Here is a 12,984-nt window from a genome sequence, read left to right on the forward strand (position 1 = left end):
ATTATCGGTAAGATGCTTATGATAAACTGCTGTCTGTTTACCTTCAAGCTCTGATGCGTGTGCACGTGAAACAGCCGGTGGGCGCCAGCACACATGCATATTATGCGCATCTCGACATGCGAAAGTGTTCCGCTGTATTTTCATCGAAGTTCTTCACAATACTGATCATCCACAGAGTTTGTGATGTCGTCAAATGTTTACAAACACAAGCGCAGCCGTTTAGAGCTCATTTCTGGTTAATGATGTCAGAATTTACCGCTATTTTGGGAAAGGATGTGTGAACGGTCTTTTCCGGAAAAATTCCGTAACGCCCTCGCATGTTTCTTGAATGTACCAGTCGTTCCGGAAAATTTCCGGATATTTACCTATATCACTGTGTGAAATGGGCTATTGTAATAACCAGTGATGGGAATAACGGTGCTTTAAATAAACGATGTTACTAATGGCGATACTTTATTCAGTAACGAGTAATCAAATGAGTTAGCGTTTCGCTCGTACAACGCCGTTACCGATATTGACCATAAAATATGCTTTACTACAATTGAGAACAGCTTCTCTCTCAGCTATATGACCTGTCTTTCACCGGGGTGTGTGTGAAGGGCATCTGCTGTGTAAAACATATGCTGGAATAGTTGGTGGTTCATTCTGCAGTGGCGACCCCTGATAATAAAAGGGACTAAGCTGAAGGAAAATGAATGAATGAATGAAAATAGTGACATTTATAAAGATTTGGAAGCACCTGAGAGAGTAAATAGTGAGTAAATTTTCCATTTTTGGATGAACTATCTAGTTCTAGTGTTACATATTACATGTGTTCACGGGTGTAATTTGCGTGTGATGAAAGCTAAATTTCTGCTAAATGCAGAAATGTAAATAAATAATTCATTCATTCATTCATTTTCTTGTCGGCTTAGTCCCTTTATTAATCCGGGATCACCACAACGGAATGAACCGCCAACTTATCCAGCAAGTTTTTACGCAGCGGATGCCCTTCCAGATGCAACCCATCTCTGGGAAACATCCACACACACACTCATACACTACAGACAATTTAGCCTACCCAATTCACCTGTACCACATGTGTTTGGACTGTGGGGGAAACCGGAGCACCCGGAGGAAACCCACCCGAAGGCAGGGAGAACATGCAAACTCCACACAGAAACACCAACTGAGTTGAGGTTCGAACCAGCGACCTTCTTGCATCGCCCAATGTAAATCATAATTTTTAGTTTGCTTATGATTATTATCATTACTGTTATTATTATTATAATTGATAACTGTTATTTATGCATTTTATCTTATGTATTATTTAGTGCTTTCGATAACTTTTTTATTGTTTATTTAACTTTTATACATCTGTTTTTTGCCATGACAGTCAGAGAAGCTGATATGGCTGTAATTTCCCTCTCTCACTCTCGAAAATGAACTTGCTGAGTGAATATATTGTCATTTTTTGTAATTGTTTCTCTCTCTTTCTGTGTTTGTGTTTGTGTAGAGCACACTGGTATCTGGCCGTAATCTGTTTTCCGGGTCTAGAGAGTGCTCAGGTTGAGCCGAACCCGCTGTATCAGCCTCAGACTGCGGTGTCCTCCAGTCCACCAACAGACGGAGCTTCAGAACAGCGGGACCAGTTCAGCCAGAACACAGCCGGCCCGCACAGAGCTGATGCAAACCAAGTACAGTTTACCGGTGAGCCCTTCAATCACAGAGTTCACAGAACGCTGATTAGGCAGTTACTGGTTCATATCGACGTCGATACAAACAGTCAAAGGATCCAAACGAATGACGAATCATTTAAATGACTCTGAGCTGAATCTTTTATTAAAAAATCAATAGTTTTAAACAGCGTGCACTTTCAGATTTGACCCTCAGCTGGATGTGTCCATTCACTTAGAGCTGTGATGCACACTGCATAGAAGGTCATTTTCAAAAACCAATAATAGGGGCTCTTTAACTAGGGTAATTAGGGTAAAGTTAGGGTAATTAGGCAAGTCATTGTATAACAGTGGTTTGTTCTGGAGACAATCCAACACTAATATTGCTGAAGGGGGGAATAATATTGAGCTTAACATGAGTTTAAAACTATTAAAAACTGCTTTTATTCTAGCTAAAATAAAACAAGTAAGACTTTCTCCAGAAGAACAAATATTAGAGGAAACACTGTGAACAACAACTGAATCTGCTCAACATCATTTGGGAAATATTTGACAGAAAAAGAAATTCACTGGAGGGCGAATAACTCTGACCTCAACTGTACACAGACATACTGAGCATTTATATAATGTTTCTCTAAGCCTTTCCCAGGGTTCTTACGGGTGCTGGAAAATCCTGGAAAATGCTTGATTTTTAATATAGTGTTTTCAAGGTTAGAAAAGTGCTTGGATTTTGGACAAAGTGCTTGAACCTGAAAATAAATTGAAAATTGTGACTTTTCTTGCTTGCATATGCGCATGATTTTATCTATGTGACCTTAAAATATATTTGGAAGCATATGTGCAAGTGCATAAATTGTTTTTGTGCGTGTTTTTATTGCAAAATGTATTTGTGGAGCTAATAATAAGCCAAAACAATCTGAATTTGAATTGTGTTAAATTGAATTAGTAATAATTGTAAGTTAATAATACTGATTACATCCTATTAGAAATGTTTTGAATTTGTATTTCTTAACTTGATTATCGAGCATCTCGTACTTAAGACAACTTAATGTTTAAAGTCAGATTTTGATAGACATATTTTTAAACTTCAGATTTTTTGGGGTTCTGAATTCAAAGACTGCAAATATTTGGTATGTAGATATAGTTTTAAGTTTTTGAGAATTCAAATGAACACAATTCAAATTCAGATTGTTTTGGCACTATTAGCTTCATATGTATTTAGGAGACGTTCACCCTAATTCACTGGTCATGAAAGTTTGGTACTACACCCAAACAAAATCTGACTGTGAGCTCATTTTTTAAGACATCAACTTTAGGTAGAAAGAGACCAAACTTAAAAACATACTTCATCCAATAACTGAACTTTTTAAATTCATATTTTTTATTTTTGGGTGAACTGTCCCAATAAATCTATGCTCTAAAGTACTCAACAATTTAAGTTGAAATGTCTATTGTGTTTTTTAAAATAGCACAATGCCTTTAAATGTGAAAAAGTACACGCAACATATATTAACGTAATTAACCGTGGTTATTAGGTGCTGGAAAAGCATGCAAATGCACCTTGAAAGTGCTTGAAAAGTGCTGGAATTTGAAGTCGGAAAAGGTGTAAGAACCCTGCTTTCCACTGCACACGACATTTTGACAGGACTGCCGGAATACGGCCTCTTGTGGCAGTCGCACAGAATTTTCAGTTCTGACGTGCACCATGGGAGAGAAGCTGTTCTCGCAGTGTCTGAAATAAAGCAGTGCAAAAGCAATTCTCCGTGGCTGAATGAATGAATGAATACTAGAAACTCAGACCGCTAAAAATATTGGAGGGAATGTGGAGACAACATTAAACATTATATTTTATTACTTTATTACTTACATTTATGAATAGAACGTTTTTTTTTTTTAATATAGAACTTTTCTGATTAAAAAAATAACCAAATAAAGTCCTATTTCTCATCTCGCACACACGGACCTGCTTGAACAACACTGGAATACATCACATCCTGTCGCATACGGTCTAGTCGCTGGAGTTCAAATATTGCAATGGATCCGCAGCTTAAATCAGATCCGAATTTTCCGCATACAGAGATGATCGGATGTCAACGCAGCTGGACTTCTGCTCTGTCGCTTGTCGTTTGTCATGTGCAGTGGAAAGGAGGCTTTAGAGTCTGTGTGCATAGAGGTAACAGAAACACGTTTTGCTCTTCATTCCAGACGGTTTGCGCAGAATAATCGAGTACAGCACAGAAGACGATTCCCATCAGTCTGATGACCAAAGCTCATGTCAGGTAACTGTTGTCAAAGTTCATTGTGTTAATGTAGCCGTCAGAGTGTGTTTGGTTAGGGTATGAGGATTTATTCATCTTCATTGTTCAGGGATTTGAAATTGTTCACAATTCAGCTGCAGTAAGTACATTTCATTTAAAGTGAATACGCCACTTTTCTGCATAGTTTCATTTCACAGCTCCCCTGGAGTTAAACAGATGAGTTTTTACATTTTACATTCATTCATCTGAGTCTGAGACTTTTAGCTTAGCTTAGCATAGATCATTGAATCAGATTAGACCATTAGCATCTCACACATTTCAAAAAGAGTTTCAGTGTTTGTCCTATTTAAAAATCGACTCTTCTGTAGTTGCATCATGTACTCAGAAAATAAAAAGTGCTGTTTTTCTATTTGCGGCCGCACCACGACTGCAATGATATTACATTTGATTATTACGCCACAATGAAAGTTTAGTTCCTATAACCATATCAGTCTAGAAAATAACTACTTTTCATTTTCTGTTGGTCTCAACGCACACTGTAACTACAGAAGAGTCAGGCTTTAAATAGGAAAATTGCTAAAACTTTTTTTTGAATGAGATGCTAATGGTCTAATCCGATTCAGTGATTTATGCTAAGCTAAGCTAAACATGCTTAAAGATGGCAAAACTCAACTGTTTACTCTAAAGGAGCAGAAAAATGAGCTTATTTCAGAAAAAAGTGGAGTTTTTTCTTTAATTAAATGCGGAACATCTAAGTAATTGCAATAATGCTATTGTTAAGAGGTTTGACGTCAGTAGCCTTGTTTTGGTGCCTCTTAAGTGGCCTTAATAATTAGGTACTTATTTATTTAATTTCATTGGAGCTGTTATTTGATTACCTAAGGGTTTGCAGTGGGTTTGTGAGGTCATCCGTTTTGTTACAGTGACTATAAGTCCATTTAGAATAAATTCAATGGAGATGAAATAAACACAGGCCTCTGTTATTGTATCATGAGCAACACATCGATTAGTTTTTGCCTGCATGTTTGTTTGAACTTGTGATTGTGTTTTCAGGATGAGTGCAGTGAGGATGGGGCATTGGCGGATGATTCTGGCAGCTTCGACAGAGCAGAGTGGACCTCCAAACCCACCATCTGCAAACAGTCAGTGCAGATAATTCCTCATATTATTGTGAACGCGCGTACAAGTCAAATACACCACATATAGATGTAAAATTGAGTTAGAATATATAATTGAATTATTAATATAATATACAAGTCAACTGTTTTTTTGTTTTTATTAGACACTAACTGTGATATTTGATTTATTTTCTCAGGCCTTGTATTCTGATCATGGATTCTCTGCGTGGACCAACCAGGTCAACCGTGGTGAAAACCTTACGAGAGTAAGTTAATACTTGGACACACACAGTAGTAACAAAACCTTTACACAGTAGGCATGGGCGGTTATAGGTTTCTGACGGTAGGATAACCTTAGATAAAGGTATCACGGTTTTACAGTATTGTGTTTACTGCTCTAAAATATATTCATTTTAAATGTCTTGGTAAAAAAATTAAAACTTTTTCCCCTTTTAACACAGTATATTTTATTTTGAGAAACATTTATAATATTTTGAAGCATTAAACATGTCAGACTGAAGGAATTATCGACTTCTGTTGTCTTTATTTGTTTAAATTTAATTTAAAACAGTATTTTTTTTTCATGGACATATTGTTGTCCTAAAAAAAAAAAGTAAATAAAAAATCTAAAAAAAGTACTCATACTTTAGGAACAGTAGTGCAGGAAATTTTGACCGTTTTAAAACCTTGACTTTTCCAAACCGCGGTGTACCTTGAAAACGGTTATCGTCCCATGCCTATTCCACAGTGATGCTGGTCAAAGTGGGTCCATTAAACCGCTTGCATTGGGCTTGGATGACTGGATGATCCACATAGAAACAGGCATGTGGGTTTTTTGAGACAAAGACTACGTTTACATGGACATCAGTAATCAAATTATTTGCCTTAATCTAATTAAGACAATAAGATTACTTTCTGTAGTAGTAGTTGGTGTAGCACTTGTGATTTATTATTATTGTTGTCAGTTATTACTGTTGTCCTTTCTTTCTTTTTACTCTCATATTTACTATCATACATTAATAAGCATTGTTGTTACTCTCTACCTCTGACTGGTTTCTTTCTATATGTTTTATTTATATCTGTGACACTTGCTTCATTTATTGACTGTTATTGTTCCTAATGTATGTACTCTGACCTGTCCACCAAGTTACCTTTACATGCATACACACACTCACATGCACACACTCACGCACATACCAGTACCTAACTATATTGTTGATGTTTTTGTTGTTTTTGTTTTGTTGCTTTGTATTTGTTATCTGTTGATGTTTTCTTGTATTTGTATGATTTTTGCATATACTAATAAAAAAAAAAAATAAAAAAAAATAAGATTAAGGCGTTTAGTTCGATTATGACTTTAATCTGATTAAATTAATCAAAAATCGCTGTTTACATGGTCGACTCTTAATCAGAGTATTCTCTTAATCGCATTAAAATCAACATATTGGTGTCCATGTAAACGTACTGGATGTGGTAATAAAGTAAAAATATTGTTTACTATAAAGACATTTTTATCATGGAAACGCTATTGGTAACACTTTACAATAAGGTTGTATTAGTTAATGCATTTACAAAGATGAACAATTGTTAGTTAATATTAGTTAATGAAAATACAGTTGTTTATAGTTAGTTCATGTTAACTCCCAGCGCATTAATGTAGTGCTACAAGCATGAATGTGAATGTTAATAATGCATTAGTAAATGTTGAACTATGATTTGAAATCTAGAATCTGCGGACATTTTTTTTTTTTTTAAAACACAGAACATATGACTTCACAAACTGTATTGTAAATAAATCACATGAACGTTTTAATATTAGTCAATAATATTACTGAAATTAATAAAAAAACTGAAGAAATATGAATTTACACATTTACACAAGTAAATAAACAATCAAAAATGGGTTAAAACTCTGGAATTCTGCGTGCGCAGATTCTGCATGGGCCGAGCTATGATTAATAAATGCTCTACAGGTATTGTTCATAATTAGTTAATGCCAGTAAACACAGTAGCTAACATTAACTAATGAACCCTTATTGTAAAGTGTGGCTGAGCTATCTTTTTTGATCTAAAGAAATTAAGACAATAAACTTCCTTGATGTTTTTGACTAATGAGCTGTATTTCAGCTATATCCCAGTCTCTATCACTGACTGCTGTTTATCTAACGTAATGCAGGAGAAGCAGACACACACGTTTGAGTGGTGGGCGGAGAGAAGCAGCTCATTTGCATTTAAAGTCACAGGCTACAAAAACAGCTACACTGTATTTAGACACCAGAATAAGCAGCAAAGACACCAAATGCTTATCTTACATCATGTAAAAGGGGTCAAATATGTGCCTTTCTGTGTGGTAAAACTGAATAATGAGGCTTACTGCTGGTAATTATTGTTACTAACAAAAGTTTCTGGTTTCCTCTGGGAATAGTGGAGATTGATCTTATATAGTATAGTGTGTTTATGTGTGTGTGTCGTGTTTCAAAGGTATCTAGAGGTGGAGTGGGAGGTGAAGAAAGGCTCTAAGAGGAGTTTCGGGAAAGAGCTGATGAAGGGTTCGAGTCCTCGTGTGCCGCAGCAGGACAACTTCAGTGACTGTGGAGTCTATGTGCTGCAGTACGTGGAGAGCTTCTTCGAGGTGAGAGGATCAGAATACACTAGCACTGAATCGTTCTTAGGATGGGAACACCAGTTATAGATCTCATGAAAGTGTGCTTCAAAACAGTGACCAAATGTGCGATTGGAGGATGTAAACATCCAAGTCACTTCAGTCTGAAAGGAATAACCATTTTTGACGTCACTTCATACATTTGACTCTTATCAAATCTTCTGACCAATCAAATTCTTTCTAGTGAATGCCCCGCCCCCTTTTTCTGATTTGCTGTTTATTTGATGCACTTGATCTCAACTACTCTCACTGGCAGAGCTATGATAAAAACAAAACACTATTGGCTGCTTTTTAAAAGGGGGAGGGGCTACTTAATGCCCCACCCTCTCCATGTTTCACTTGAGATTACGTCAAGCATGGAATAAAAATGCATTTCAAAGCACTTAACGGGGACTTTGTGCAATGATTTATGCCTCAGTTATACCTACTCGTACATAATGTGTCCTTCACACATGTAGAAGATGCTGGAATTTGAGTTGACGGCCATGACCGGGTTTTCAGCTACATATTTAAACTAATTTATTGATACTTTTCCATTGAAGACTGAAAAAGTAGAGTGGCCACTGAAATAACTTATAATTGAGAGACGTCTTTATTAATCAAATATTAGTGAAAATAAACTGGAAGATATTGCTTTTTAAATTATAGTTGAACAGAAGCAATCTACAGACGCTGGACTGGACAAATGCAAAAGGGGCCAACAATTTTGTTCATGTCTGTATATCAGTTTTATGTCTTGTTTTGTGTTTATTACATTGTTATTTCTGCTAAAAATCTTTGTACATCTGACGTTTGCATTTAAATGGGTGATATTATGCAGAAATCACTTTTATAAGGGGTTTAAACACAGTTGCGTGTCAGCAGTGTGTGAATATATCCAGCTTCTAATGATAAAGATATATTAATAATGTTTGTTTATAATCAGACTTGATGGAAACACTTTGATTGACATTCCCCCTTTGTACGTGTCATCAGAGGGGGAAAGCCCCGCCCACTAGAGACCATATCTCCCTCATTAGCATAAGACAGGGATTACCAAACTTGTTCCTGGAGATTTCAGCTCCTACCCTAATCAAACACACCTGAACAAGCTAATCAAGGTCTTACTGGGTGTACTCGAAACACCCAGGCAGGTGTGTTGAGGCAAGTTGCAGGGCACCAGACCACCAGGAACGAGATTGGTGACCCCTGGCATAGGACATCAGTCTTGTTGTTGAATCTGCCACTATGCTGACATGCAGGCATTTGTAGCTCCGCCCTCTTCAGAAAAAGAGCTCAATCTCATTTGCATTTAAAGCCACAGTCACCAAAACGCCACACTTAGGATCAAAACCTGAATGTAGGCTCTAATGTCAGTCCGCTGTCATCCGTTTGGTGTGTTCACCCTCAGCTTTTTAGTCCAGACAGTCGCAGACGCAGTCGACACAGTCAGCTTTTAATTCCTTGATGTCAGCCTGGTGTGTCTCGGGTTTTACAGTCTAATGCATGAGAAAAACATTCACATTCAAGCTGTATGCTGATTATATGATTTCATTTCCCTCCTCAGAGTCCCCTTCCAAGCTTTCACCTCCCGATGAATTTACTGGAGTGGTTTCCCCAACAGCGGATGAAGACCAAGCGGGAGGAGATCAAGGATCTGATCCTGAAGCTTCAGACTCAGCAGCAGCTCAGCCTGGAGAGCTCTGAACAGACGGACGGCGCTCACAGCCCTTACGAGGACTCTCTGGAGTCAGCAGACCTCATCCCATCAGTCAGCTCCTGAGCTCCGTCACATGACCAACAAACACTGACAGCCAATCCGGGCCTTTGTGTGATCGCGCTGCTGGACGACCCTGCCGTTATTTCCGACGATCTCCTTTTAGTTTTGATGATGCGAACTTGAAAAGAACAACTTTGTGTTTGTTTGTCTGATTTCATTTGTATCTAATAAATTGTACATAAGCTAGGCGTTTCTCTGACTTTGACACGTCTGCTGCCTTTTGAGTTTAACGTCTCAGACATCCTTCAGTTTTGCTGCATCTGTGAAATAATAAAACGTCACGTGTTCATCATGTCGGACGGCTCGCTCTAATGTGCCTATAGGGTTATCAGCACAGTACTGTTGAGTGTTGCGTTTGGACTGACGGAAAACCGGTGCGCTTTTTTTTGTAAAGTCGCTCTCCGAGCAAACTTTGTGTGTTTAAATAGATTCGTTTTTCAATGTTCTGCTATCTGCAACATTGCACATCTGCCATGGTGGACAGTCAAATACAAGAAAATCACGTGTCAACAAACATGAGGCTTTGCTTCTTCATCACTTTGTTTTTCTTTACGCATTTGATCCACGGTTGGGCTCTGCTGACGCCGTGTTCACACCAGACGCACACATGAATATACCGTGGTTTAAATAGACACGTGAGCATTTTTAGTGTACAGGGTGTGCCATTTATATTGATACACTTTAATAAAATGGGAACGTTATTGATATTAGCGTCCTGTTTGTGGCACATTACCGTACGTTCACACCGAAAGCGGCGAGAGCGTCAAAGTAGCCGGAAGTCATTTATTTTCAATGAGAGCCGGCGGCGAGGAGTAGCGGCGCGTCTTCGCTGGCATGGGCGTCGAGGAGAGTTAAAATCAAGTCAACTTTATGGTAATGAGCTAGGATGCGGTTCGGCGGCAACCAATCAGAATGAAGACGTCAGTTCAGACAACACAGACCTGTGAACTTTGGTTCCAACCACAGTTGTTCCCAAGGGTTTGATGATTGCGGTCGCCGGATTTCCAATTATTTACAATGTTTTCTTACAGGAAAATGCATTAAATACGTTACTGATGTGCATTAATGTTATATTTATTTATCTTAAAGCGGGAATCTCACGCGACATGACAGTACAAAACAGACATACGGACACACGTTGGATAAATAGAGCAAAGCCACACCACACGCAACTTGATCTTCCATTGTTATATGAATTTGATAAGAAGTACGCAACATTTTCACGCTAGAAACATGTCTTATGCAGGAATGTAACTGATATGCTGCGACGGCTCCTTTAAATACGAGATCAATGTAGCGAATTTTGACGCTCTCGCCGCCGGAGCTGAAGGCAGACAGCGTTTTCACTGGGTCGGAATGAGCGACCTTGGACGCCCTCGCCGCTTTCGGTGTGAACGTACGGTTAGTATAAGTGAGGGGGCAAACTTTTCAAGATGGGTGGTGGCCATTTTAAAGTCGGCCATCTTGGATTTAACTTTAATTTTTTTTTAATAGGAAGAGGGTCATGTGACACATCAAACGTATTGGGAATTTAACAAGAAAAACAACGGTGTGCTTGGTTATATTCTTTCATGAGTTATTTACAAGTTTCTGACCACTTGTGTTCAATGTGCGGCGCATTGTGTTGGATTATCAATGCAAGCCTCTTCTCCCACTCTTCACACACTGATAGCAACACTTGAATATTGTATGATAACATGTCATAAAGCTCAATCATCTCAAGACTGGTAAACATAACAGTTAGTTCACTGTACTCAAATGGCCTCCACAGTCACCAGAGCTCAATCCAATAGAGCAGCTTTGGGATGTGGTGGAACGGGAGATTGGCATCATGGATGTGCAGCCGACAAATCTGCAGCAACTGTGTGATCATGACAATATGGAGCAAAATCTCTGAGGAATATTTCCAGTATCTTGTTGAATCTCTGCCATGAAGGATCAAGGCAGTTCTGAAGGCAAAAGGGGGTCCAGCATGGTACTAAGTGGCCGGTGAGTGTTTTTTTTTTTACCCAGTTCAATCTGATTATGTATCTTTTGTACCGCTTCTAGTTGTTTCTTTGTTTGAAGTTTATTTCATTTATTCGAGTGCCTTTTATTCATTCTTGTAAAATTGGAATATATAGGCCTTCTTTAAACTGATTTCTTACTAAGGGAAAGTGGTGCAAAGCTTCAACTATTAAAAAAAGAAAATAAAAAAAAATGAGGCTCTTTGCAATTTCTAAATATAAATTAATACATGATTTACATTCAGATGTGTTTACTTATAAACAATAATGCACACTTGTGTTTTGTATCAGTGTATATATATTTAAATATGGAAGACGAAACTTGCAAAAGGAATAAATAAATAAATGAGTAAATAAATCCATTAATTCCTGCATAAATAACATAATGAATAAATATGCAAATAAATCAATGTATAGAAAAAATCCACAAATTTCTGCATAAATACATATCTGAATAATTTCCGCGGTAGGTAGTGCTGTCGCCTTACAGCAAGAAGGTCGCTGGTTCGAGCCTCGGCTGGGTCATTTGGCGTTTCTGTGTGGAGTTTGCATGTTCTCCCTGCGTTTGTGTGGGTTTCCCCCACAGTCCAAACACATGCAGTACAGGTGAATTGGGTAGGCTAAATTGTCCATAGTGTACGAGTGTGAATAAGTGTGTGTGGATGTTTCCCAGAGATGGGTTGCGGCTGGAAGGGCATCCGCTGCGTAAAACGTGCTGGATAAGTTGGTGGTTCATTCCGCTGTGGTGACCCCGCATTAATAAAGAGACTAAGCCGAAAAGAAATTAATGAATAATTTCCTTATTTCCCCAACATTCGTGTAATTTATTTAATTATTTACCTGCCCACACTATCAATTATTGATATTTAACTATGCTCAAATTTGTGATTTTTTTGTTATACATTTATTTATTTGTTATATTATTATGCCGTAATTTATGGATTAATTTTCTTATTTAATTATATATATATATATATATATATATATATATATATATATATATATATATATATATATATATATATATAATTATATAATTATATAATTATATAATTAAATAATTATATATATATATATATATATATATATATATATATATATATATATATATATATATATATATATTTCAAGTACATCAGATTCTCTCACACACACACACATAGTGATTGCGATTTTCTTACCCAATTCGATGTGATTGTGTATCTTTTGTATGCTTTGAACAAAGAACTATTCTTTTTATTTTATTAATAAGAGTGCCCTGCGATGTTGGTTGTATATAGCCAGTTCTGTGCTGTACAATTTGCAATAAAAAAATAAATAAATAAACTTTACCGCCGTCTCTAACCTCAAAATACGTGTGTTTTCAATTGGAAAACGCCAGAGGACGCTGCTTTCCATCCATCCATTCATCAACAAATCTGGCGTTGTCGATAACCATACCTGCTTTTACCATGACAGACGTATTAATTAGAGCTATCAAATCAAAATAAACCGTGTGTGTGTGTCGTAAATCACCAATATATCCA

At 37.3% G+C, this 12,984-nt stretch overlaps 1 protein-coding gene across 8 annotated transcripts in view; it reads left to right on the forward strand.

The window, feature by feature from the left end:
- Nucleotides 1–9,966, forward strand: part of senp6a (SUMO specific peptidase 6a) — a 32,325-nt gene extending 22,359 nt beyond the window's left edge. For all 8 annotated transcript variants that reach the window (XM_021468556.3, XM_021468559.3, XM_021468560.3 and 5 more), the window contains 6 exons: nt 1,496–1,689; nt 3,861–3,934; nt 4,967–5,055; nt 5,229–5,297; nt 7,513–7,663; nt 9,240–9,966. In XM_021468556.3, the coding sequence (XP_021324231.2) occupies nt 1,496–1,689; nt 3,861–3,934; nt 4,967–5,055; nt 5,229–5,297; nt 7,513–7,663; nt 9,240–9,455 (793 nt within the window). In that variant the 3' untranslated portion in view covers nt 9,456–9,966. The remainder of the gene's footprint in view (nt 1–1,495; nt 1,690–3,860; nt 3,935–4,966; nt 5,056–5,228; nt 5,298–7,512; nt 7,664–9,239) is intronic.
- The last annotated feature ends 3,018 nt before the right edge of the window (nt 9,967–12,984 follow it).

The sequence above is a fragment of the Danio rerio genome, chromosome 20, assembly GCF_049306965.1.
Source record: "Danio rerio strain Tuebingen ecotype United States chromosome 20, GRCz12tu, whole genome shotgun sequence".
Taxonomy (NCBI): Eukaryota; Metazoa; Chordata; class Actinopteri; order Cypriniformes; family Danionidae; genus Danio; species Danio rerio.